Source organism: Podarcis liolepis, assembly GCF_965112155.1.
Source record: "Podarcis liolepis genome assembly, chromosome: 2".
Taxonomy (NCBI): domain Eukaryota; kingdom Metazoa; phylum Chordata; class Lepidosauria; order Squamata; family Lacertidae; genus Podarcis; species Podarcis liolepis.
This window is the reverse complement of record NC_139555.1, coordinates 117,453,651-117,478,843: the sequence shown is the minus strand read 5'-3', so window position 1 is coordinate 117,478,843 and position 25,193 is coordinate 117,453,651. Positions and strand designations below refer to the sequence as shown.

General features: G+C 45.2%; 3 protein-coding genes across 4 annotated transcripts in view; 1 reads left to right on the top strand and 2 right to left on the bottom strand.

Annotated features, from left to right (window-relative positions):
* The window catches only part of LOC310700939 (adhesion G-protein coupled receptor G4-like), a gene marked incomplete at its 5' end in the record, with an annotated part of 51,154 nt that extends 30,324 nt beyond the window's left edge, over positions 1-20,830 (bottom strand). The window contains 7 exons of the mRNA XM_083490896.1: positions 3,762-3,787; positions 6,452-6,491; positions 7,601-7,674; positions 11,217-11,311; positions 15,261-15,332; positions 17,879-18,490; positions 20,749-20,830. Of these exons, the coding sequence (XP_083347022.1) occupies positions 3,762-3,787; positions 6,452-6,491; positions 7,601-7,674; positions 11,217-11,311; positions 15,261-15,332; positions 17,879-18,490; positions 20,749-20,830 (1,001 nt within the window). The remainder of the gene's footprint in view (positions 1-3,761; positions 3,788-6,451; positions 6,492-7,600; positions 7,675-11,216; positions 11,312-15,260; positions 15,333-17,878; positions 18,491-20,748) is intronic.
* Positions 1-25,193, top strand: part of LOC310701490 (uncharacterized protein) — a 56,504-nt gene that overhangs the window by 15,417 nt on the left and 15,894 nt on the right. The gene's annotated exons all lie outside the window — the stretch shown is intronic.
* LOC310700937 (uncharacterized protein) lies at positions 8,266-21,066 on the bottom strand (the record flags this gene model as incomplete). The annotated part of the gene is made up of 6 exons (XM_083490890.1): positions 20,749-21,066; positions 17,879-18,490; positions 15,261-15,332; positions 12,728-13,183; positions 11,217-11,311; positions 8,266-8,271 (listed from the first exon to the last, which is right to left on the bottom strand). The coding sequence occupies exons 1-6, from the start codon at positions 20,840-20,842 to the stop codon at positions 8,266-8,268; spliced, it is 1,335 nt and encodes a 444-aa protein (XP_083347016.1). The 5' UTR covers positions 20,843-21,066.

The following is a 25,193-nucleotide window of genomic DNA, read 5'->3' as shown; positions in this document are numbered from 1 at the left end:
AGTTCCTTTTGAAACACAGGAGGCTGCCTTGTACTAAGTTGGACCATTGCTCCGTCTAGCTCAGGCTGAGTACGCATTACACCTTTAAAATACATTCAGAGCACTAGATACAGGTAGGTAGCCGTGTTGGTCTGACGTAGTCGAAATAATTTTTTTTAAAAAATGGCATTTGATGGCATGATGGACAGGCCAGCCCTGCCGAGTACTGAAGTTTGTCAAGCATTGCTGGGAATTGCAAACTGCTTTGAGGTTTTCTACAATCAGGTAGCATACAAATTTTATGAAATAAACAAATAACATAATTTGAATTGTAACTGCCAGGGGTGAACGGTGCCCAAAATTCTTTGAGGGAGGAAATGTGCTTCAAAGGTGCACTAAAGGCATCGTGTACACACAGCCTTGGCATTGCCAACACTGACCGGCAGCAGCTCTCTGTGGTTTCTGGCAGCCTTGCCTGGAGACTGTTAGGATATAGTTCCATTCCACCTTTAGAACAGGCATGTGGAGTTGTTGTATGTCACATGTCTGTTTACTTCCAGCACAGTCTGCTGGGAACTTCCATTGTATAGAGCTTTTGCCGATGCTGCTGTTTGCTTGAACATGAAGGGAAGCAGACATGTGTTTTCCTTTGTCCTGATGCTGAATAAACGCTTGTAAATATGCTTACATATGCCTCTGTCCGCTACTTCTGTGGCAAAGAGTTCTTATCTCTGCTGGCTTGCCTGCTCAGTCTCTAAAGGTCTCTGAGGCTTGAGTCGCAGTTTTGATGCTGCTCCGAGAACCGGAGTTTGCCCGGCTGCTGGCCGATGTGCTGGAGCCAGCTGGGGCAGTGGCGTAGCGTGGGGGGTGCAGGGGGGGCCGGCCGCACCGGGCACAACATCTGGGGGTTAGGGTTAGGGGGCGGAAATCCACGGGTTAGGGGGCGCAAATCCACGGGTTAGGGGGTGTAATTACTTGCCTGCCAATTGCCCCCATCTCCCCGCACGCATCCCAAAAGAGACACCAGGACTGAACCTGGGATCTTCTATATGCAAAGTAGACCCCTGAGCCACGGCCCCTCCTCTTCCCATCTGCAAAGTAGCATTCAGTTATTCACCACATGTAAAAGGTGCTTTCCCTGCAAAGCTCAAGGCAGTTGGAATCTCGAATAATTTTCGCGTAGATCCTCACTGGTGGGGAGATGCTGTGATCTGGCAACTTCACCAGACGTTTGCCTGCCGGCTCCACAACATCAAACGAGGATTTGCTTTTCACGTCTTTGCCATAAACTTGAACATAAGAGCAGAGAGAGCCTGCTGGGTCAAGCCAAGGGCCACATAGTCCAGAATCCTGTTCTCACACTGGCCAGCCAGATGTCTTTACTGGGATGCCCACACTTGCAACTTGAGCACATGAACCGCCCTCTCTCCTCCTGCTGTTTCCAGAAACATATTGGAGGCAGAGCCAGTGGCATGTGATGAAATGGTTCGTAGGGGAACACAGCAAGCATGCATGAGCTTCGTGCCTCCCTCCCGAAGCTGGACAGAAGCCTCCAGGGCTTTGAGAAAGAGGCGCCAGGCAGGATGCTGGAGCCCTGCTGCCTCCTTCCCTAAGTAACCAAGCAAACCCCTGTGTTGCAAAGAGAAGGTCAGCAATGTCTAGGGCAACACGATGACCATGTACATGTTTGGATGTGTCCAGGGAGACGGGGGCATTTGGTAGGCCCCCAGCTGGCTCCAGCCCTCTGGCCGGCAGCCGGGCGAACTCCGATTCTCAGAACAGCATCAAAAACTGCGACTCAGAGACCTTTAGAGACTGAGCACGCAAGCCAGCAGAGATAAGAACTCTTTGCAACGGAAGTAGCGGACAGAGGCATATGTAAGCATATTTACAAGCGTTTATTCAGCATCAGGACAAAAGAAAAACATATCTGCTTCCCTTCGTGTCCAAGCAAACAGCATAGGCAAAAGCTATATACAACGGAAGTTCCCAGCAGACTGTGCTGGAAGTAAACAGACATGTGACATACAACAACTCCACATGCCTGTTCTAAAGGTGGAATGGAACTATATCCTAACAGTACATACGCAATAGACAATCTTTTATAGAATTCCTTCCAACCATAACAAGTCCAAAATGAAATCTTTAGTCTCAAAGCTTCTGAAAATCTTTAAAAGAAGCGAGGTACCAGACTTCGTACGATGATGAAAGACAAGCTGTGAAGCTTTGTGTATTCAGCAAATATGATGTCCAACACTGAACAGTGATTCCGGATATTGACTACTGCTTCGTAGAATTCTTCGTCAACGTGGTGGGAGGATATAGAATTGCTTCATAAACCCATCTTATTTCGAATGAATGTATGCAAATGAAAATATCAAATGCTGTGGGACAGTGCTCATGTAATAATGTAGTCACTGAGCAGTTTATGAGATGGGTTTATGACTTGTTATGGTTTGAAGGAATTCTATAAAAGATTGTCTATCGCGTATGTACATGGTCATCATGTTGCCTAGACATTGCTGACGGCCTGCTTCTCTAAAGCTGGGTGGGCTTTGAGAAGGTGTCAGGAGGGTTCTTGGACCCTCTAGGGAACTAGCCTCGTCCCCCTAAGTCAAAGCACAGCCGTCATGGTGAGCAGCCATCAACAGCCCTCTCTTCCTCCATGAATCTGTCCAGTTGTTTTTTAAGCCATCCAAGCCAGTGGCCATCGCTGCCTCCCTTTGGAACCATTTCCATCCTTTCAATGATGCCCTGTGTGAAGAAAGCCTTCCTTTCGTCTATCCTGAATCTGCCAATGTTCCTCTTCATCGGATGGTCCCACGACTTCCAATGTTATGAGAGAGAAAAGCTTTTCTCTGTCCACTGTTTGTGCACCATGCGACGTTTTATAATTGCCTTTGATGCCACCCCTTTTCTCTAAAAAGCGCCAAACTCTGCAACCATTTCCCATGGGGGAGGCACTCCACCCCCTTGATCATTTTGGCTGCCCCTTTCATGAGGGCTGCCTGCCTTTGAGTAGCAACTGCTTCTAGCCTTCCTGACCCTCTGCCACTGGCCTGGATCTCCTGTGTAAGAAGGGGTGCCCCGCAGAGGACCTTAAGGTCCACAAATGACAACATTTTGGAGGTCCCAGGTCACAAGGTGGTTAGATTGGTCTCATCTAGAGCCAGGGCCTTTTCAGTACTGGCCCCAACTTGGTAGAACGCTCTGCCACAAGAGACTAGGGCCCTGAGGGACTTGACATCTTTCCGCAGGGCCTGCAAGACAGAGCTGTTCCGCCTGGCCTTTGGTTTGGACTCAGTCTGACCCTTATGTTTCCCTCCCCTTATGGTCTTGATTTATCGGCTACGGTATTTTAAAATGAGGCTGCATTTTAAATTGCATTTTAACATGTATTTTAATTCCCCCCCCCCTTTTCTCTTTTTCCCCTATTATGTTTTTACTGTGATTTTATTGGTGTTAGCCACCCTGAGCCCGGCTCTGGCCGGGAGGGCGGGGTATAAATAAAATTTATTATTATTATTATTATTATTATTATTATTATTATTATTATTATTAAACCACCCCCTCTTCATCAACATGCCACTTCCTGGAAGCATTTGTGGCGCGTTCTAAGCGCTTGACATTACATGGGTTAATGGTGAGGCCTGTGACAACATATCCCAGAATCCTCAGCAATGTGCATGTAGATTCTGCAGCATGAGCGCAGTAAATGTGCAAATCACTTTCCGGAGGCAGAAAGTACAGAAACAACTACTTGAGGAAAATGAACAGCCTACCTTCCAGGAGCCTGCTTCTCATCTCTCTTCAGTTCACAATATGCAAAGTAAAAAAAAAAATTTTCAAAAAGAGGCGATTACTAAGGAATGATATCTTAAGTGCAAGAGCTCAATCAAGATGATTTAGCAGAAGAAAGACAGCTGATTAGCTCATACTTGTTGCAATGAAATATTCTAACGTCAATTGCCCTCTGTGTGCCATGAATGCCTTTGGCACGACACCATGTTTTTCTGACATCACACGGCATTTTGAGCAGTCCCTTAGTTTGACTGTTAAATGCTCTGATAATTGCCTTCTGCAGTTTTTCACTCTGTGATGAGGAAAAACTGAACGTCACTCAGCTCTCCTGGAACATTTGGAGCAATTTAAAGCAATTGCAGGTTCCTTGGATACAGGAAATCTCAAAAGGGTGACTTTGGGGGTTGGGGGGGGAGGAGCAGCCAGTTCTGAAAAATGGATGTACCTGAGGACGGGAAAGGGAGATTCTACAAAGCAAACAAAAACAAAAATCATTTATATTGTTACACGATTGGGGCCAGGGGTGAGTCTGGATTATATCTGTGGATTCCTTCAGGGCCTGCTACTACTCTAGTTTAGAATCTAGCAGAAAAGGCCGCTGAACCGGTCAGACCAGTTTCTTTGTAAGATAATGACTTTAGCTGTCTAGTTAAGTACCACCATTGACATGTCCAAAGAGGCTGCTCTGTTGCCATAGAGACAAATGGAGGCAGGCATAGAAACAACAGGCAGGATGCCATATCATCCTAGGATGGAGAATAGGTGTTTGTGAGTTTTGGCTGATGCTGGAAGCGGGATATACAGGGGCTTGTATTACTGCGTGCTGACCCAGTAGGGGCTTCCCTGGAAACCTAATGCAGAACCAAGATCTGTTGGGGTCTTAATGCTGTGAGCCCCTCCATTCTACAGTCAGTTTGTATATAGGTGGAGATTAAACCATATATCTTAAAGACACCACAATCTCCAATGCCCTTCATTGTAAGTAAACAAATTCTGAAAAGGCGCAGGCATCCCCGAAGTCTCTCATCACTCAAGAGACTGGAGTGAGCACAATAATATTTCCAATATTTGAGATGTAGGCCAGAGAATATTATGCATGCTTAAATTCCACAGGAAACCAAGAAGACAGTTTCCAGTAAGCTCCAAAGCAGACATTACAATGGATGCAAGAACGCTCTTAACCACTCAACTCATTCTCAGCGTACGGATTTCTGACGGAAAGGCACCACTCCCACACAAGCTTTCAGCAGGCTTGGGAGAACCTCAAATTCTGCAGAAGCACAAAAGGTATATGTGGGGGGAACCCTAAAAGGGAGAAGGCAATATTCCATAACAACCCAGTGGAAACCAAGCATTATTCAGAGAGTATGGTCTGCTGCTTGACTGCGGGAGGAGAGAAAAATGGTCCATCTTGTATCTCCGAAAATACCTGGCACGACATCATCGTGCTCAGAGGTGCCTTGCCTTGACACGCGCGCGCACACGCGCGCGCGCACACACACACACACACACACACCTTCCTCATCATTGGTAGGCAAGGGAATTCTGAGCATGATGACATCACACCACCCAACTTCTCTAGGTAGGCAGATGTTACTGAAAAGAAAGGCAGCGCTGCTACTCTTGGTAGTAACCACATGACTTGCAAAATCACCATATTTTTTGTCCCATAAGATGCACCAGACCATAAGACGCACCTAGTTTTAGAGGAGAACAAGGAAAAAAAATTCTCTCTCTCTGTGCAGCGCCTCTCCAGCAAAGTGGGAGGAGAAATGGAAGGGGCTCCATTTCTCCTCCCGCTTTGCTGAAGTGGCGCTGTGCAGAGAGGGAATGCTGCGCAGCGCCTCTCCAGCAAAGCGAAGTCAGAACAGCAAGAGGTATCGCTGTGCAGCAAAAGCAGCAAACCCTCTTGCTGTTCTGGCTTCTGGAATAGCCATGCCAAGCCTCTTCAGGGCTGGGGGAGCGTTCGTCCCGTTGCCCTGAAGAGGCTTCGCGTGGCTATCCCTGAAGCCAGAACAGCGAGAGGGATCAGTGCGCACCGATCCCTCTTGCTCCCCTGGCTTCAGGGATAGCTGCACAGCCTGCATTCGCTCCGTAAGACGCACACACATTTCCCCTTACTTTTTAGGAGGGGAAAAGTGCATCTTATAGAGCGAAAAATACGGTAGTTACAAGTCCGAGTAGGTTTAAGATGCCCTTTGCAACTCCTCCCATGTTGCCTTGCCATTGTCCACTTTGGCTGGGGCTGATGGGAGTTATAGTTCCAAACACCTGGAAAGCAGCAGTATGAGGAAGCATCATGTCTCCGTTCTGGCTACTGTTGGCCCATAGTTGATGGCAGTGGAAGTGGCAGAGACAGCTTGAATTGGTCTGGACCAGTTGCGTAAAAGATTATAGGCCACCGTTGTTTATCTTTGCATAATGTACAAAAGCAAGACATGTTTACCATTAAACCTCCTCAAACCAGTTGCCATGGCGCATCCTTTACTGCTGCCATGGCAATCCCCCCTTCAGGCGCCAGAACTCAGTGAGAACTAATTTCCTAAAAGCATGAGATGCAAAGAAGAGATTGAAGAAAAGAGGAAAACAACACCCAAGTGACTATTTTACGTAAGAAGGAGAAAGGGGAAGAGGCTTTGTGCAAACTATGGTGCATAAAATGCATACATACCCCAGTTCTCATGCGCTCCCTCCTTTGTGGAATAGGGACTCTGGATCAAAAAGCAGTGAGGGTGGGGGGAACAGGACAGACAGAAACAGGAAAAATGAGGCAAACATCAATATGGGAGGGGAGGACACTCAGCAACCCTGCATAGTATTATGGGCTGGGGGGGAGTCCAGTCTGGATGAAACCCTGGGTTCCTTCCAAAACCTGTGATCTATATCTGTGAGGCTAGGGTGTATGAGGGAACCTGGTGGAGCAGCCAAACTAGTTCCTTTGTGAAGGCAATGACCATGGGTCAGCAGACTAAGGCCCGCAGGCCAGATCAGGCCCAATTGCCCTCTGGATCCGGCCTGCAGATGGTCCAGGAATCGTCACGTGGATCGGCAGCGCGCTTGTTCTTTTCCTCTCCCTCCCTCTCCCTCCTTTGGTGGTGGCAGCAGTGGTTCCTCCCTCCCTCCTCCTGGCTTCTCCCTGCCCTGCCTAGAGGAGGAAGGGGGCTGCCCTCTGTTGGTGCCAGCAGCAGCAGCAGCGCTCCAGCAGCCGCCATTTTAAGCAGCCCCTCTCCAGAGCCCTTTCACACACCGCTCATCGTCCCTTCGCTGCCAGCCCCTGCCACTCGCAAGACACAGGTAAGCAGCCACCGGGGCTTCTGGTGCTCCCGCATCATTCCCCCCCGCCCAAAAAAATATAGTTTGGCTCCCCACAAGGTCTGAGGGACAGCGGACCGGCCCCCTGCTGAAAAAGTTTGCTGACCCCTGGCAATGACCTTAGCTGCTCAACTAAGCACCGAACACCTGCATCTTAAAAGAGTCGGTTCCATCTTAAATGAGTGATCTCCATGGAAACACTGCCCTCCTCCCCATCCTGAACTTGACTGATATATGTGGCATATTCTTACCCTCACAGCAACCCTGAGAGGTAGGTTAGACTGCTGAGAGACAGCGAGGGGGCCCCAAGGTCGCCCAGTGAGCTTCAGGGCTGAGTGGGGGGTTTGATCCCCCTCCCTGGAATATAGTACTGAGTAGCCCATACTGCTGCTCCTTAGTAATGTGAGTTTTTGGTCTGGTTTAAATGCATTATTGCTAACCACCTATTCCTACATTTGATAAGAGTGGCAGAAAGCAAAACAACCAAACAGACAGATAAAATACTCACCGAGCGTTTGCCTTGATGTTATGGTTTGTAACAACAAATTTATAATCATGGTAATCATGGGATAAACTCATCAACTGTAGGGGAGAGAAAAAGTTAACTATAGTTTGCTTCCCTGGAAGACTTCCGGGTTAGCGCCATCGGCAATGGCGGAGTTCCTCTGACCGAGAGGAACTCGCTCCGTGAAAATCGGGTCTTGCCGCTGCGGCGAAGGTGGAGACCCTTTAAAAATCCCAGGCGGAGGAAGCCTGGGAACGTGGGATTCGGCTGACACCAGAAGCTCCTCCCCTACTCGCAGGGAAACCCTTTTTCGGGGATCCGAAGCGACGCGGGGTGAGTGGCGCGGTGTTTTGAATCAACCGCTACTTTTACGGAGTGAAGCCACACAGCCGTTGCTGGAGAGCGCTGACTTTTTCCTGTGGACAATTGGACTCTAAACAAGTACCCGTGAGTAGAACGGAAAATTGGATTAAGAAACATTTTAATTTGGCACTGAAGCGGGAAGGTTCTAAACAGGAAGTCCGCCTCCCATTTTGGTAAATAGATTGAAGCAAAAACTTTGCAAGCTAAAGCCTGGAAAGTCGTATATAAAGGTCTAAATTTCCTTCAGTTATTACCACCAAAACCCCTCTTGGAAGCAGGAGAAAAGGGGGTGAATTTGTGACTGTTCAAGCCTGCAGGAGAGAGAGTAAAGAAAGATAAATTTCCACCGTCTCAAACCTGGGAACGGGGTGTCAGAGACAGAAATTTATGGGGAAGTTCATTGACTGTGAATGGAACGTCTTTTGACAGATAGTTAAAAAAGAGAAACAAATTGATTCCAATGTTGCCTCTTGCATTCAAAAGAAACAAAATATTTGAAAAATGAAAGTAATTTTCTTCTGTTGGTCCTGCTTTCAAAAGATGGATACAAATAGAAATTGTCTCCTCTAGAGGGAGCTTGTTAAATTGTTGCTGGAGTTGATCTGGGGATTTCACAGCTGTGAAGATTAGGATCGTGAGACCAGACTCTGACCTTGAATAAAAATGTGTTTAGAAAAAGTTTTGGTGCTTGCTTTTTGCAAGACAAGCACTTTGCTGGAGCAGATGCATGAGAAGATGGATTTGATGACTGTTGTGGTTAAAAACTTTGGACAAATGGTGAATATCCATATAGAAACCATTCAGGAACCAACCCAGGAACCTGTTTTGACAGTGCAAGCACAAGTGCAGAAGATAATGGAGGAGGTTGCTGCTGAACCTCAAGTAACACAAATGGAGAGACTCGAGGCCTTGCAGGAGCATAAGCCGCTGTTCTTGAAGTTTGAATCTGGAGTGGACCAGGGGGGGTCTGGAGTTGTGAGGGCTCTTAATTTTGGAAGGACTTTGAAACATGCTTTTAAATACTTTCTGGATTACAGTGTTGACTGTGGGGAATGGGACTGTGGGGAATGGGCTGATCTGCTGAGGGGAGATGGAGATATTTTTGGATTGGAGTCCTCCCGAGACCTACCCCCCAATGAGAAAGGAAAGAAATTAAGAAAAAGATCAACAAAAGACAAAGTAAAGTGCAGGTATAAACAAGAAGAAGATCTGCAGAAGGGACATGGAAAAGACTTAAGAGCCTCGGACATAAGATCACCAGGTTGATGGACTAGATGGAATGGACAAGAAGGACTGACAAAACCCGAGACCAGGAAGAAGAGACGTTGGATGAAGATTGGAAGAAAGTTTTTAAAAAATTATTTTGAGAATTAGTGTAAAATTAACGAGTATTAGGAAAAATGTTGGAATGAAACTATTTGGCTTTAGTAGAAATGATATAAGGAGTTATGTACAAATAAGTATTAAGTTTTAAGGTTTTTTTATGGTAAGATAAGGTTAAATAAATTAAGGTAAATTGAATGACAGAATATAGTGAAAGATGGAAAGGATTTGTTGAGTTGATTAATAGGTTAGATCGTTAAGATAAATTATATAACAAAAATTGAGAAAGATGGAAAGAATTTGCTGAAACAATTAATTAAATTACAATACAAAAAGGGAGGTGTGAGGAGGTCGATGAAACAAGTAAATGAAAGATAAAGATATGGAACATTGGATGTGTGTTTTAATGTTATTTTTTTTTTGCTGTATTGGTTTTTATGCTTTTCCTTTTATGTATTGTAATGTATGTTTTGTCAATTTTTTGTTGTTTTCTTTTTTTCCCTTTTTTCTGTAATTTTTAAACTTCTAATAAATATCATATATATATATATATATATATATATATATATATATATATATATATATAAATACACACACACATATATATAGTTTGCTTCCCTGGGTAAAAATTGTTCAGCATTTTGTCTAACGATAGTGATCCTCTGTGAAAAGCCAACCATTAAACACTGCGGTAGTAGCTGCCTTAAAAGAGCTTATTGCTGCTAATCCCTTGAGCTTGCCCCACAACTAGGAATGAATACACCCACTCCAGAACAGACTCCTAAGCATTCACACATAGTGGTGCACATACCTGGCAAATGCTGTTCTGTAATTAAGTCTTCTACTTGCAGAATGTAGCTTTCTCTCACTCTCCTCCCCCTGCCTGCCCCAAATCTGCTCCAGTGGGTTGAGGGAACCCCTAAACCAAATGGGGGGGCAGGCCTGCAGGGTCGCCCGGGGAATAGAGGCAGAGGAAATTCTGTTGGGCAAGTGGAAGCCATCCCACCAGGGCAATAGCTCAGTGCTAGATGAAAATCAGAGGCCTATAGTTTGGGTTATGGAAGTGAGAGCTGGACCATAAAGAAGGCTGATCGCCGAAGAATTGATGCTTTTGAATTATGGTGCTGGAGGAGACTCTTGAGGGTCCCATGGACTGCAAGAAGATCAAACCTATCCATTCTTAAGGAAATCACCCTGAGTGCTCACTGGAAGGACAGATCCTGAAGCTGAGGCTCCAAGACTTTGGCCACCTCATGAGAAGAGAAGACTCCCTGGAAAAGACCCTGATGTTGGGAAAGATGGAGGGCACAAGGAGAAGGGGACGACAGAGGACGAGATGGTTGGACAGTGTTCTCGAAGCAACTAATATGAGTTTGACCAAACTGCGGGAGGCAGTGGAAGACAGGAGTGCCTGGTGTGCTCTGGTCCAGGGGGTCACGAAGAGTCAGACACGACTAAACAACTCAACAACAACAAGTCATTTGAACTGAATTTTAAATCAATGTGCACTTAATTGCTGCTGTTTAGAATTTTATTGTGTTAATCTCTTAAGGGAGTTGTGCAAACTGCTATCCTGAATAATGCTTTTGAAAGGGTGGGGCACTCGGCACAAGTTTATCAAAACAATGGCCTGAAAAAAGTTTGGGAAACGCTGATCTGCAGTAAGGATAGGGAAACCTGTGAACCCTCCGAAGTTGTTAGGCTACAACACTCATAATTCCCGACCATTAGCCATGCTGATTGGGGAGGCAGTGGAAGACAGGAGTGCCTGGTGTGTTCTGGTCCACGGGGTCACGAAGAGTCGGACAGGACTAAACGACTAAACAACAACATAGTTTGGGTTGACTTTGTGCTCCACTTTCTGTATGGTGGAATTGATTATAATCTGCTAACATGTAAACCAGGGATGGGCAAGAGAAGAATTAGTACTCACCCAGTTTGTTGAGAGCTTCTTAACATCGTAGTAATCAAATGTCTCTGGAGGATTGGAGAACACAGAGAAGTTCATCTGGATGTTATAGAACGTTACTGCAACAAGAGAGGAAGGAGAATTACATCTGCATCAATTCTTCGGCGATCAGCCTTCTTTATGGTCCAGCTCTCACTTCCATACATCACTACTGGGAAAACCATAGCTTTAACTATACGGAACTTTATCGGCAAGGTCAAGGTCATCGAAAAGCATAAAAAACTCAGAAGGGTGGTGGGAACTGGAGATTGGCAGATATTACTTCTGACCCTTCTGAGTAATACCCCTCCCCACTATATAGAAGGATCTGGCAACTTCTGTTTCAGTGTATCTGAAGAAGTGTGCATGCACACGAAAGCTTATACCAAGAACTAACTTAGTTGGTCTTTAAGGTGCTACAGGAAGGATATATTTTTTTTATTTTGTTAATAGTATTATTCCGCTTAAGGAATCTTTGCTCCTTTTGCCACTGAGAAGGTTGACAAATAAACTATCACTTCAATGCAGATAAGGAGAAATTTTCTGTTGGACTGTGAGGGGGGTTTGGTCACATGAGCTGAATAAAACATTAAGTTTTATTTTATTTTTTCCTTTTTTCCCTTTTATTTTGCAATATTACATTCAATTACATCCTTAATCATTCTTTGCAATACATTATCTATCTATCTATCTATCTATCTATCTATCTATCTATCTATCTATCTATCTATCTACCTACCTATCTATCTATCTAAACTATCTATCTATCATCTATCTATCTATTTTCCATATTTGTACCGTTGTGACTTCCTTCCACCCATGCTCAGCTTCCATTGTTTTTCATTCCTTTAATATTGCGTTAAAGAAAGTTATTTACATATTCCCCATTAATCCCTTTTCTTCTTTTAACCTTAACTTTATGAACTTCAGTCAATGCATATCAATAAATTTGTTTTGGAACAATGTTTTGTCATGTGTTCTTCCACACATTCCCCTTCTTTTCTTAATTTCTGATTTGATTGTAATCGCTGCTGTCATTTTGGCCAATTTAGTGAATTCACAAAGCTTGTACTGCCACTCTGCTACTGATGGAATCTTGTCCCCTTTCCAATTTTTAGCTATTAGCAATCTGGCAGCGGCTGTAGCATATAAAAACACTTTTTTACTGTCACTAGGGATGTCCTTTGAAACTAAGCCTAATAGAAACACTTCTGGTTTTTTCTCAAATGATGTTTTAGACATCTTTTTTAATTCTTCATGAATATTGCTCCAGAATTTTTTAATTTTCCCTCATCCCCCCACACGATACATTGTTCCCTCTCCCTCATGACATCTCCAACACTTACTTGATTTTAATTTGTATATTTTGACTAGTCTGACGGGAGTCATATACCACCTGTACATCATCTTCATCTGGTTTTCTCTAATTGTGTAACAGGCAGTAAACTTAATATCTTGCTTCCACATTAAGTTTTAATGTAAATCCCATCTATTACCTGGAGCTGGCATGGCTCCTGTGGGTGCTGGTGTAGACCAAAAAGTCTCCAGCGTGGTCTTGGCATTTATATCGATGGTTGATGCTTTCGATTCAGTGATAAGTTTTGTATTGGTAAGATGAGGAACAGATACGGTTTCAGAAGCCTGATGTGTCGTCCCATCGTATCTAGAGGTTGAAGAAACCTGGGTAGGTTTGGAGGTGGGCACAGTCCAAGTGCTTTTGGGAGCTGTCTCAGCATACTGAGAAGTTGGCATGTCCCAGGTGGGTTGAATTGAGATGCCCTGAGGGGTAGCTCCATCGGGTCGAGAGGTGGATGCAATCAACTCCTGTTGATGTGTTGTTCCATCTCTGTCAGAGGTTGGTATTTTCACATAAGAGTTAGAAGGAACCCCATCAGCTGCTGATGTTGTTGGTTCTGCTTTGGGTGTGGCTTCATCAGACCTGGAAGGAGACACTGTCCATTTGGTTTTATAAAATTACAATAATACAGTGGTACCTCAGGTTACAGACGCTTCAGGTTACAGACTCCGCTAACCCAGAAATAGTACCTCGGGTTAAGAACTTTGCTTCAGGGTGAGAACAGAAATTGTGCTCCGGCGGCACGGCGGCAGCGGGAGGCCCCATTAGCTAAAGTGGTGCTTCAGGTTAAGAACAGTTTCAGGTTAAGAACAGACCTCTGGAATGAATTAAGTACTTAACCAGAGGTACCACTGTAATAAGAATTTATTATTTATACCCCACCCATCTGGCTGGGTTTTCCCAGCCACTGGGTGGCTCCCAATCGAATATTAAAAACACAATACAGCATTAAACATTAAAAGCTTCCCTAAACGGGGCTGCTTTCAAATGTCTTTTAAAAGTAGGATAGTTGCTTATTTCCTTGACATCTGATGGGAGGGCGTTCCACAGGGCGGGCGCCACTACCGAGAAGGCCCTCTGCCTGGTTCACTGTAACCTCACTTCTCGCAGGGAGGGAACCACCAGAAGGCCCTCAGAGCTGGACCTCAGTGTCTGGGCTGAACGATGGGGGTGGAAATGCTCCTTCAGGTATACAGGACAGAGGCCAGGACAGAGGCCATTTAGCGCTTTAAAGGTCAGCACCAACACTCTGAATTGTGCTCGGAAATGTACTGGCAGCCAATGTTGGTCTTTGAGGACCGGTGTTATGTGGTCTTGATGGCCACTCCCAGTCACCAGTCTAGCTGCTGCATTCTGGATTAGTTGTAGTTTCCGAGTCACCTTCAAAGGTAGCCCCACGTAGAGCGTGTTGCAGTAGTCTAAGCAGGAGATAACCAGAGCAGGCACCACTCTGGTGAGACAGACTGTGGGCAGATAGGGTCTCAGCCTGCGTACCAGATGGAACTGGTAGACAGCTGCCCTGGACACAGAATTGATCTGTGCCTCCATGGTCAGCTGTGAGTCCAAAATGACTCCCACCTGGTCCTTCAGGGGCACAGTTACCCCATTCAGGACCAGGGAGTCCTCCACACCAGCCCATGAAGGAACAGTCCCAGAAGAGATTCATGGAAGACCATCGTCCAAAAGTGTGACTGCAGACTTAGAGGTTGTTGCTAAAGAAGACAGAGGCACAGTTACAACCACATTAGAGTTGGCTCAGGATTTCACTGAGTCTCAGGAGGCCCAATAGGAAATGTGGTAGAAGCTGTACTGGTGTCCTTGATAACTACAACTGTGGTTTCCAGGGCAGCATTTCCAGTGGGAATGAACATCTTGAAATACATGTCATCTCTGTCACTCTACAAGACCCACTCAAATCTGATGGCTTCAGCTGTTTCGGAAGGAAGGTTCAGAAACACGCCATATTCTGAATTGAATCTACCTGTCCTTGTGGTCTAAAACAGGGTGAAAATCTTGTACATATTATTATATATACTTAGAAAACTGGGCATTTTTAAATTTGTGATAACTGATGAGAGGAGAATATTATCAAGAGAATTTTATTATTTATTATATACATTTTTGTTAGCTACCTTGGATGATTCCAGTGGCGTAGCGTGGGGGGTGCAGGGGGGGCTGGGCGCACCAGGCGCAGCACCTGGGGGTTAGGGTTAGGGGGCACAAATCCACGGGTTAGGGGGCGCAAATTACTTGCCTTGCCCCAGGTGCTGCCAACCCACGCTACGCCACTGGATGATTCAACAGCTTTGAGATGATGATGATGATGATGATGATGATGATGATGATGATGATTTTACTACAATCAATTGGTATATAATGTATTTTGTGATATAAATAAAAAGTGGATATAAATTTAGGAAATAAATAATCGTAAGAAGACCCAGCCAGGGTCCTGCTATCTCCCTGAAATTCAGGACCTGGGACTGGGCCCACCGTCCTCCAGATGCTGCCGGACTCCAACTCCCATCAGCCCTGACCATTGGCCATGCTGGGTGCAGGGGCTGATGGGAGTTGGAGCCCAACACCTGCAGGCCTACAGGTTCCCTGCCCAGGGCCAGCTGCCCATGAGGAAAGATTTTAACCCGGATCACCCCATTCTATTCGCTACGTACCTGTGACTGAGGGGTCAGGGGCTTTGCTAGTCAGTGGTGGAGCTAAAGATGTATAGTTAAAGTCACGTGACCCTGTTGAAAAGAGGGAGAAATGCACAGAGACAAATAAAGACAAGATTGAGAAATGCATAAATACGAATAAAGACAGGGTTCACCAATACACCATTCACATGGATGCCAACTCTTTGAAAATACCAAGATCTTGGAGTTTGAGTAATAGGTTAATGAAAGAATGCTTTTAGGTATCTCTGGAGCCCGACTCTGGTGCAGGAGAGGAGGACAGTGTCATCTGCATATAAAAATATGGGAACTGCCTTAGGTCCTAACCTAGGAGGGCGGCCATTCACAACAGGTAGATGTTTCGCGGGTGGCCTAGGACTTGCTGATCAGAAGGTCGGCGGTTCGAATCCCCGCGACGGGTGAGCTCCCGTTGCTCGGTCCCTGCTCCTGCCAACCTAGCAGTTCAAAAGCACGTCAAAGTGCAAGTAGATAAATGGAATCTGCTCCAGCGGGAAGGTAAACAGCGTTTCTGTGCACTGCTCTGGTTCGCCTGAAGCGGCTCAGTCATGCTGGCCACACGATCTGGAAGCTGTACGCCAGCTCCCTCAGCCAGTAAAGCGAGATGAGCGCTGCAACCCCAGAGTCGGCCACGCCTGGACCTAATAGTCAGGGGTCCCTTTACCTTTACCTAGATGTTTCATGTCATTCAAAAATAGGTTAAATAGGTGTGGGGCAAGAATACAGCTTTCTTTTGTTGAGATGGAATAAAATCCCACAGCTTGAACCCCCTACAAGTTCCCTGAGGGCCATTTCCCGTGATGCTCATGAAAGGGCAGATCTGCCTTTCGGTGAACAGCAACAGGACCTCAGAGGGGCTCTTATCTGCTGGCCAGTCATGCGCTCCAATAAATTCACCCAACTGCTTGTTGTTCTCCTCCTTTGTCCTCATTCCCCATTATCTGTTCCAGGTACTATCAGCTTTTCATAAATTTCAGGTTGTCAAAAACAGCCATAAAAGGCAAAGGAGGAAATTTATAGCTTGTGCAGAAGTTCCCACACGCCATAGCAGAGATTTCGCACGGCAGATTAATAAATAAAGCTTTACCGCTCTGTCTCCAACCAGGATCTCAAAAGCTTGGTCAGAGAACTTGTCCAGACTGGAGTTAGGTGGGCTTGCACTGGCCTGTCTCCCCATTGACATAGTGACGTACACCCCACCCTAGTGTTGTCCCAAGGCCCATCCCCCCACCCTGCTTGAATTAGGGTTTTGAAAAAAATCCTGGCCATTTTGGATTTCCCAAGGATTAACACACACACCCATAAAGTTGTGATTCCTGCATTGCAGAAAGTTGGACTAGAGGGTGTTTGGGATCCCATACAATTCTATGGTTCTGTGATATGATTCTAAAGGGTGGAAGATCTGGGATAGTGCTGGCATGGGAAGGGAAATTCCTCTACACTGATGGGGAGGCGGGCTGGTGTGAATCTACCTTCTGCTCCAGTGCAGACAAACCTCTAGATAACAAAGCATTTGGCTGATGCTACCAGCCATCAAAGGATGGGGAACAAGAGGCCAGAGCAGTCTGTGCTTGAGAGTTTTGGCTGATGCTGGAAGCTGGAGAGACAAAGGTTTGTCTTGCTCTGTGTGCTGGACCCAAAGCTGTGGCTTGAGGATCTCCCTGGGAATCTAATGGGAAACAAGATCTGCTGTAGGATTAATGCTGTGAGCCTTTCCATCCCATGTTCAGGTTGTAAAGGTAAAGGTAAAGAACCCCTGACCATTTAGTTCAGTCATGGCCGACTCTGGAGTTGTGGCGCTCGTCTCGCTCTATAGGCCGAGGGAGCTGGTGTTTGTCCACAAACAGCTTCCGGGTCATGTGGCCAGCATGACTAAGCCGCTTCTGGTGAACCAGAGCAGTGCATGGGAACACCGTTTACCTTCCCGCCGGAGCAGTACCTATTTATCTACTTGCACTTTGACGTGCTTTTGAACTGCTAGGGTGGCAGGAACAGGGACCGAGCAACGGGAGCTCACCCCGTACATATGGGCAAATAACACCATATACCCTAAAGACGGACGCGGGTGGCGCTGTGGGCTAAACCACAGAGCCTAGGACTTGCTGATCAAATGGTTGGTGGTTCGAATCCCTGTGACGGGGTGAGCTCCCGTTGCTCGGTCCCTGCTCCTGCCAACCTAGCAGTTTGAAAACACATCAAAGTGCAAGAAGATACATAGGTACTGCTCCAGCGGGAAGGTAAACGGCGTTTCCATGCGCTGCTCTGGTTTGCCAGAAGCGGCTTAGTCATGCTGGCCACATGACCCGGAAGCTGTACGCCAGCTCCCTTGGCCAATGAAGCGAGATGAGCGCTGCAACCCCAGAGTCGGTCACGACTGGACCTAATGGTCAGGGGTTCCTTTACCTTTTTTATCTTAAAGACACCATAGTCTCCGCCAGCCTTCATTCCAAGGAAACTGAAACCTGGGTGAGCGTAGGCAGCCTTGGGGTCTGCTGAGGCTCAGACATTGGGGTGTGTGCGTGAAAACGTATTGTTCATAATGATGGGCGTAAGCAAGATGGAGGAGGCTCCTGCACAGGCTCTGTTGGCATGATACTCACCGCAATCTTGGCGATGGTCGGACTCAAGTGTTGCGCCGTTCAAGGACCAGTAATCGCCTTCCCAGCTAACAACATCTCCAGAGGAACACTTCTTCATCTGCTGCTCCTCCAGCACGGAACTCCACATTTGGAAATAATGCAGGGTGCCCACGAAGCGGATGTCTTCAGCCTGCTTCTTGGGGAGGCAGCCAATCACAAAAGTCCCACCTGGCTTCAGGTGCTTGCGTCTGAGCTCACGGAGCTCTTTGCTCATCATCCTGCCCCCATCATGGAAGACCTCGAGCAAGCTCTTGCTCCCGTCCCACACACAGCACATCTGATGCGTCTTGGGGACCAGGAGATCTTTCCCCAAATCAACCAGGGTGCCGAAAAGGGACATTTGCAGGGTATAGTTATTGGCAAACAAAGCCAGCTCCACATTTTTGGGGTCCCTGGAGGAACTGTTGATGTCATAAGAAAAGGCCGCCCAAGTGCCCACACTTTTATTAGTCTTGTTCAGATAGATGCACACGGTAAATATGTGCAAGTCTTCGGCAACGCGGTCGGACAAGGAGGGGTATTTCTGTGTCTGTCCAGACAGGACCAGTTGCTTCCCTTTCAGAGAAGCAGCTTCTGCTCATGACATGGGTAGCAAGAGAAATAGGAGAAGAGAGTGAGGGCATTTTTCAAACAATCCATCAGCTGCATAGCCTAGCCTTCCCTAAGCCGGTGCCCTCAATGTATTGACCAGCAACCTGCACCAGCCCCAGTCTGTTCAGATGTTTTTAAGATTAAGCACTATATAAATCCTTTTAAATAAAATATGTAGACTATCTGGAGCACACCTGGCTGGTGTGTGGGTGTGTGTGTTCTGGGGCAGCCAGCAATTTTTTACAGAGATCCGTGACTGTTGAAATATAAGGCATAACAAAATAAAAATAAAAAAATGTTGCACAATACAAATGTAGTGACTGAAGTGCAAAAAAAGTGCTTTCACATAAACACTGAATTGGAGGTGATGGACCAGGAAAGAGACCCTGGGGTTATAGTAGGTGGCTCAATGAACAGGTTGACTGCCACTTTCATAATGCTATTTTACAAAGCTATGATGTGACCCCTTTTGGAATATACTGTGTACAGTGGTACCTCGGGTTACAGACGCTTCAGGTTACAGACTCAGCTAACCCTGAAATAGTACCTCGGGTTAAGAACTTTGCTTCAGGATGAGAACAGAAATCGCGTGGCGGCGGCAGGAGGCCCCATTAGCTAAAGTGGTACCTCAGGTTAAGAACAGTTTCAGGTTAAGAACGGACCTCTGGAACGAATTAAGTTCTTAACCCGAGGTACCACTGTACTGTGTTCTGGTTGCCTCGTCTCAGAAAGGGTCTTGTGGACTTGGAAAAGGTCCAGTAAAGGGCACCCCCAAAAATGATCAAGGGGATACTGTGATCCTTTGTGGGAACCGCCCTGAGGGTATAGGGCGGTATATAAATCCAATAAATAAAAATAATCATTCCTCCACAAAGTCCTTCTTCATGCAGCATAGAGTTAAATTATGGAATTCCCTCCCCCAGGAGGTAGTGATGGTCAAGAACTTGGGTGGCTTCAAAGGGGGGTTGGACAAATTCACGGAGGAGATTCAGCCCCTCCATGGTTCCTTCCCAGGATGGCTCTGCTCTGCCTCTGCACTTGGAGGCGGCTGGAAGGCGCCGGAGGGAGAAAGCTTGGAGTTGCTTAAGAAGAAGTGCTTGGATTTGATATCCCGCTTTATCATTACCCAAAGGAGTCTCAAAGCGGCTAACAATCTCCTTTCCCTTCCTCCCCCACAACAAACACTCTGTGAGGTGAGTGGGGCTGAGAGACTTCAGAGAAGTGTGACTGGCCCAAGGTCACCCAGCAGCTGCAGGTGGAGGAGCGGGGACACGAACCCGGTTCACCAGATTACAAGTCCACCACTCTTAACCACTACACCACACTGGCCCTATGGCCCATCTAGTCCAGGATCCCTTCTTCATTATTATTAATCACTACTACTACTCATTTGTTCATTTCCCACCCGACACCCTAAGGTCACAGGGCAGGTTACACCACTGCAAGGCAGGGCCGGATTTAGGTTTGATGCGGCCCTCAGCTACTGAAGGTAATGGGGCCCTTTATATGTCCAGCTGTCCTTTGTCGACAACAAATTGTCGCTGTCTTTTGTGTTGAATACAGTGGTACCTCTGGTTGTGAATGGGATCTGATCCGGAAGCCCGTTTGCAACCTGAAAAGAACGCAACCCGCGTCTGCGTAGGTTGCAATTCTCCGCTTCTGTGCATGCGTGTGATGTCATTTTGCGTGTCTGCACATGCGCGAGCAGCGAAACCCGGAAGTAACCCTTTCCGGTACTTCCGGGTCGCTGCGGGACACAACCTGAAAACACGCAAACTGAAGCATACGTAACATGACGTGTGACTGTACAATGGTACCTCGGGTTAAGTACTTAATTCGTTCCGGAGGTCCGTTCTTAACCTGAAACTGTACTTAACCTGAAGCACCACTTTAGCTAATGGGGCCTCCCGCTGCTGCCGCTGTGCTGCCAGAGCACAATTTCTGTTCTCATCCTGAAGCAAAGTTCTTAACCTGAAGCACTATTTCTGGGTTAGCGGAGTCTGTAACCTGAAGCGTAAGTAACCTGAAGCATATGTAACCCGAGGTACCACTGTATATGTTATATGGTAATTTATGGACCTAATAGGTATCTAAGGCCATTTGCATGTCACAAAAGATGTATTTTATCAAAGTAATTGTTGAACTGAAATACAATTAAGAAGAAGTATATTAATAGTGAACGGGCCCTCGTACTCCTGAATTTGTAGGTAAATGAACAGAAGCACTGGGAAAACCTTTACCTGACAGAAGGAACAAGCCCACAAGGATGACGACCAGGCTGCAGAGGATCTTGTCTGAAGAACTTCCAGCTAAACTCCCCATTTGCCCTCTCATTCTAGACACACTTTGAAAGGCAGAAGGGAATTCCGCGAGGCACTTTCTGGAGTAGTGAGGGACACACACAAGAAGAAGAGGTGAGGCTTGCTCGATTCTGGATCAAATCAAAGCTCCCTTGGCGAAACTGGATTACTTGTGCATGTTAAGGGGGATACACCCATTTCACACTTCTAGAACCAAAACACAGCTAACCTTCAAAACTCAATTTTTGCAATGCACGTCTTCAGCCAAACTGTATGTACAGAAATGCGTATATTTGGGGAAAACGTGGATTAGAAATGTGGCCTAATTAAGGAATGCAGTACTACGTGAGATCATCACTCCTTGACCTCCAGAGCATGGGAAGTCACCCAAAGATTTATAATGTGGCATATTTTTTTTATAAGATATTTATTAAGATTTTTAAAAGATATTACAATACTAAATGAAAAACAAAACAAAACAAAAAACAAAAAAGGTTAAAAACCACTCCATTTTTCTATTACTTATTTTCCTTAGCTTGTTTCCCGGACCTCCTCATACCTCCCTTTTTTGTATTCCAGTTCAATTTGTTGGCTCAGCAAATCCTTACCCTCTTTGCTTATCCTAATCTTTGGTCTTAAAATAGTAACATTAGATTTTTTCCCTATTAACAACCCATTTTTCATATTCCCTTAAAGCATTACAGCTGGAAATCACTTAATTTCTATCCAACATCATTCTAACATTCATTAATTTTACAATATTTCTGTAGATAGTCTTTAAATTTCTTCCAATCTTCTTCCACCGACTCTTCTCCCTGGTCTCGGATTCTGCCACTCATTCCTGCCAGTTCCATATAGTCCATCAGCTTCATCTGCCATTCTTCCAGAGTGGGTAAATCTTGTGTCTTCCAATACTTTGCAATGAGTATTCTTGCTGCTGTTGTAGCGTACATAAAAAAAGTTCTATCCTTCTTTGGCACCAATTGGCTGACTATGCCCAGGAGAAAGGCCTCTGGTTTCTTCAAGAAGGTATATTTAAATACCTTTTTCAGTTCATTATATATCATTTCCCAGAAAGCCTTAATCCTTGGGCACATCCACCAAAGGTGAAAGAATGTACCTTCAGTTTCTTTACATTTCCAACATTTATTATCGGGCAAATGATAGATTTTTGCAAGCTTGACTGGGGTCATGTACCACCTGTAAATCATTTTCATAATATTCTCTCTCAAGGCATTACATGCCGTAAACTTCATACCTGTGGTCCACAACTGTTCCCAGTCAGCAAACATAATGTTATGTCCAACATCTTGTGCCCATTTAATCATAGCAGATTTCACCGTTTCATTAAGGTTAAGGCGTGATATGATAGCCATGTTCAAATATATAAAAGGATGTCACATAGAGGAGGGAGAAAGGTTGTTTTCTGCTGCTCCAGAGAAGCGGACACGGAGCAATGGATCCAAACTACAAGAAAGAAGATTCCACCTAAACATTCGGAAGAACTTCCTGACAGTAAGAGCTGTTCGACAGTGGAATTTGCTGCCAAGGAGTGTGGTGGAGTCTCCTACTTTGGAGGTCTTTAAGCAGAGGCTTGACAGCCATATGTCAGGAGTGCTCTGATGGTGTTTCCTGCTTGGCAGGGGGTTGGACTCGATGGCCCTTGTGGTCTCTTCCAACTCTATGATTCTATGATTCTATGATCCTGAGTATTCCATTTCAACAGCAAGTTATACATTTTTGACAAAATCTTAGTTTTGGGTTCTAACAGTTCTGTTTCTTATTTTGATTTTTCCACCTGGAAACCAATTTTCTTGCCCAAATTATATGTCTCCATTATCTGATAATAATGAAGCCAGTCTCGCACTTTGTTTTTTAATTTCTCAAAACTCTGCAATTTCAATCTATCTCCGTCTTGTTCCAAAATTTCCCAATATTTCGGCCATTTGGCCTCCATATTGAGCTTTTTCAGAGCTTTTGCTTCCATCGGTGACAACCACCTTGGAGTTTTATTTTCCAATAAGTCCTTGTATCTTATCCAGACATTAAACAATGCTTTCCTGACAATGTGATTTTTAAATGCTTTATGTGCCCTATCATACCACAGATATGCATGCCATCCAAATACATTGTTAAAACCTTCTAGATCCAAAATGTCAGTGTTTTCAAGAAGCAGCCATTCTTTCAACCAGCAAAAAGCTGCTGATTCATAGTAAAGTTTAAAGTCTGGCAGGGCAAATCCACCTGTTTCCTTTGCATCTGTTAGTATTTTAAATTTTATTCTAGGCTTCTTGCCCTGCCAGACAAATTTAGAAATATCTCTCTGCCATCTCTTGAAACAGTCCATTTTGACCACAATTTGCAATGTTTGAAACAAAAACAACATTCTAGGCAATACATTCATTTTTACCACAGCAATACGGCCCAGCAGTGAAAGCTTCAAATTAGACCAAATTTCTAAATCTTTTTTCACTTCAACCCAGCATTTTTCATAATTGTCCTTGAATAAATTCCCATTTTTTGCTGTCATGTTGATCCCCAAATATTTAACTTTCTTAACCACTGTTAAACCTGTCTCGTTCTGAAACCTCTCTCTCCCTCCATTGGTGTTAAATTTTTCTCTAAAACCTTAGTCTTTGATTTATTCATAGAATCATAGAATCATAGAGTTGGAAGAGACCACAAGGGCCATCGAGTCCAACCCCCTGCCAAGCAGGAAACTTGACCAACTTAAATCAACTTAAATCCTGCAACTTGACCAAATTCTTGAATCAGTTCTAAAACTCTTTTGGTACTAGATTCTGGCTCCTGTAACGTCAATACTAAGTCATCTGCAAATGCTCTCAATTTGTACTGTTTGGCTCCGACCTGTATACCTTTAACCAACCGGTCCCTTCTAATCATATTCAGCATAAAATTTGGACTGTTTGATTGTATTATAATTTGGAATGTTTTTTATGTGGTTTTTATTGGATTGTTAAAATGGCAAACAATAAATATTATTATAAAAAAGAAAGAAATGCATAGTTTGTGTAGACCACCTTGAGCTAAATGGTCTAAGGCTATTAGGGTTAGAACATAAGGTCAACGGCAGCCTTGCATTTTAATATCCTCCTTAACCAAGTTCTTGCACATTTTTAATTCGCTTATTCATTCATTCATGTCTAAATGAATTCATTACAAGACACTTTGCAAAGATTCAAAAACAAGACCACTTACCTAACAAGGAAGCCGCTAATAAGATCTGCTGTGTTATTTTGCCAGCTCTAGTCCCTTCTGCAGGCCATACAAATGAGCTACTTGACAATTTGTGTTTTCCCTTTTTTTGCAGAAGGAAAATTTCAATGCCGCTTGAGTGTTGCAAATGGGACCCTCCCTGCCAATGTGAAGAAGAACTTCCCCTTATAGGCTGGCAGGAGATGTAAAGGCCAAGAGATCTGCCCTGCCCACTTTATATTTTACAACACTTGCTGCCATTCCCTGCCATTCCCTGTCCTCCCTCTCACTCTGCTTTTTAACTATGGGCTCATTTCCTTCCCCCCTTTTTATGGGTAGCAGTTATCTGTTATCTACCGAGATTTTAAAGATAAGAATTACCGTATTTTTCCGTGTCTAAGACTAGGGTGTTTTTTTTTTACCAAAAAGTTAGGTTTAAAATTGGGGCTTGTCTTATACATGGGGGCGTCTTATACACGGAAAAACGAGGTACCGTATTTTTCGGCCCATAGGGCGCACCGGCCCATAGGGCACACCTAGTTTTTTTTGGGGGGGGGATAAAGAAAAAAATACATATTTTCTCCCCAGGCACGGGGCTGGGGCGGGGGAAGCCCGAGCTTCCCCCGACCCCAGCCCCCAGAACAGGCAGCTCTCCGCAAGCCATGGGAGAGCTGCGCAAAGTCGCGCAGCTCTCCCACGGTTTGCGGATAGCTTCCTGAAGCCTGGAGAGCGAGAGGGGTCGGTGCGCACTGACCCCTCTCGCTCTCCAGGCTTCAGTGAAAGCCTGCATTCGCCCCATAGGACACACATACATTTCCCCTTCATTTTTGGAGGGGAAAAAGTGCGTCCTATAGGGCGAAAAATATGGTAATTCTGTGTGAAGCTGACCTGCAATCAACTCCATGGATCAGAGATACTGGGAAACTAAAGAGCACCAAGTCAGAAGTTCTCCAAGGGATGAGGGGAGGGGGGCAAATTCAGCTCATATTTGGAACCAAAGTTGCCAAATTCACACTTTCTGAAACAATGTGATAACCAAAACACACCCATTCTTCTCATATTTGCACTTCTCTGAATTTTGCAGTGCTGTTCACCAACAAGCCAAAGTTTACAAAAAGCATCTATTAGGCACATGTATATGTAAATTGAATGTATTAGTGAAAGTAGCA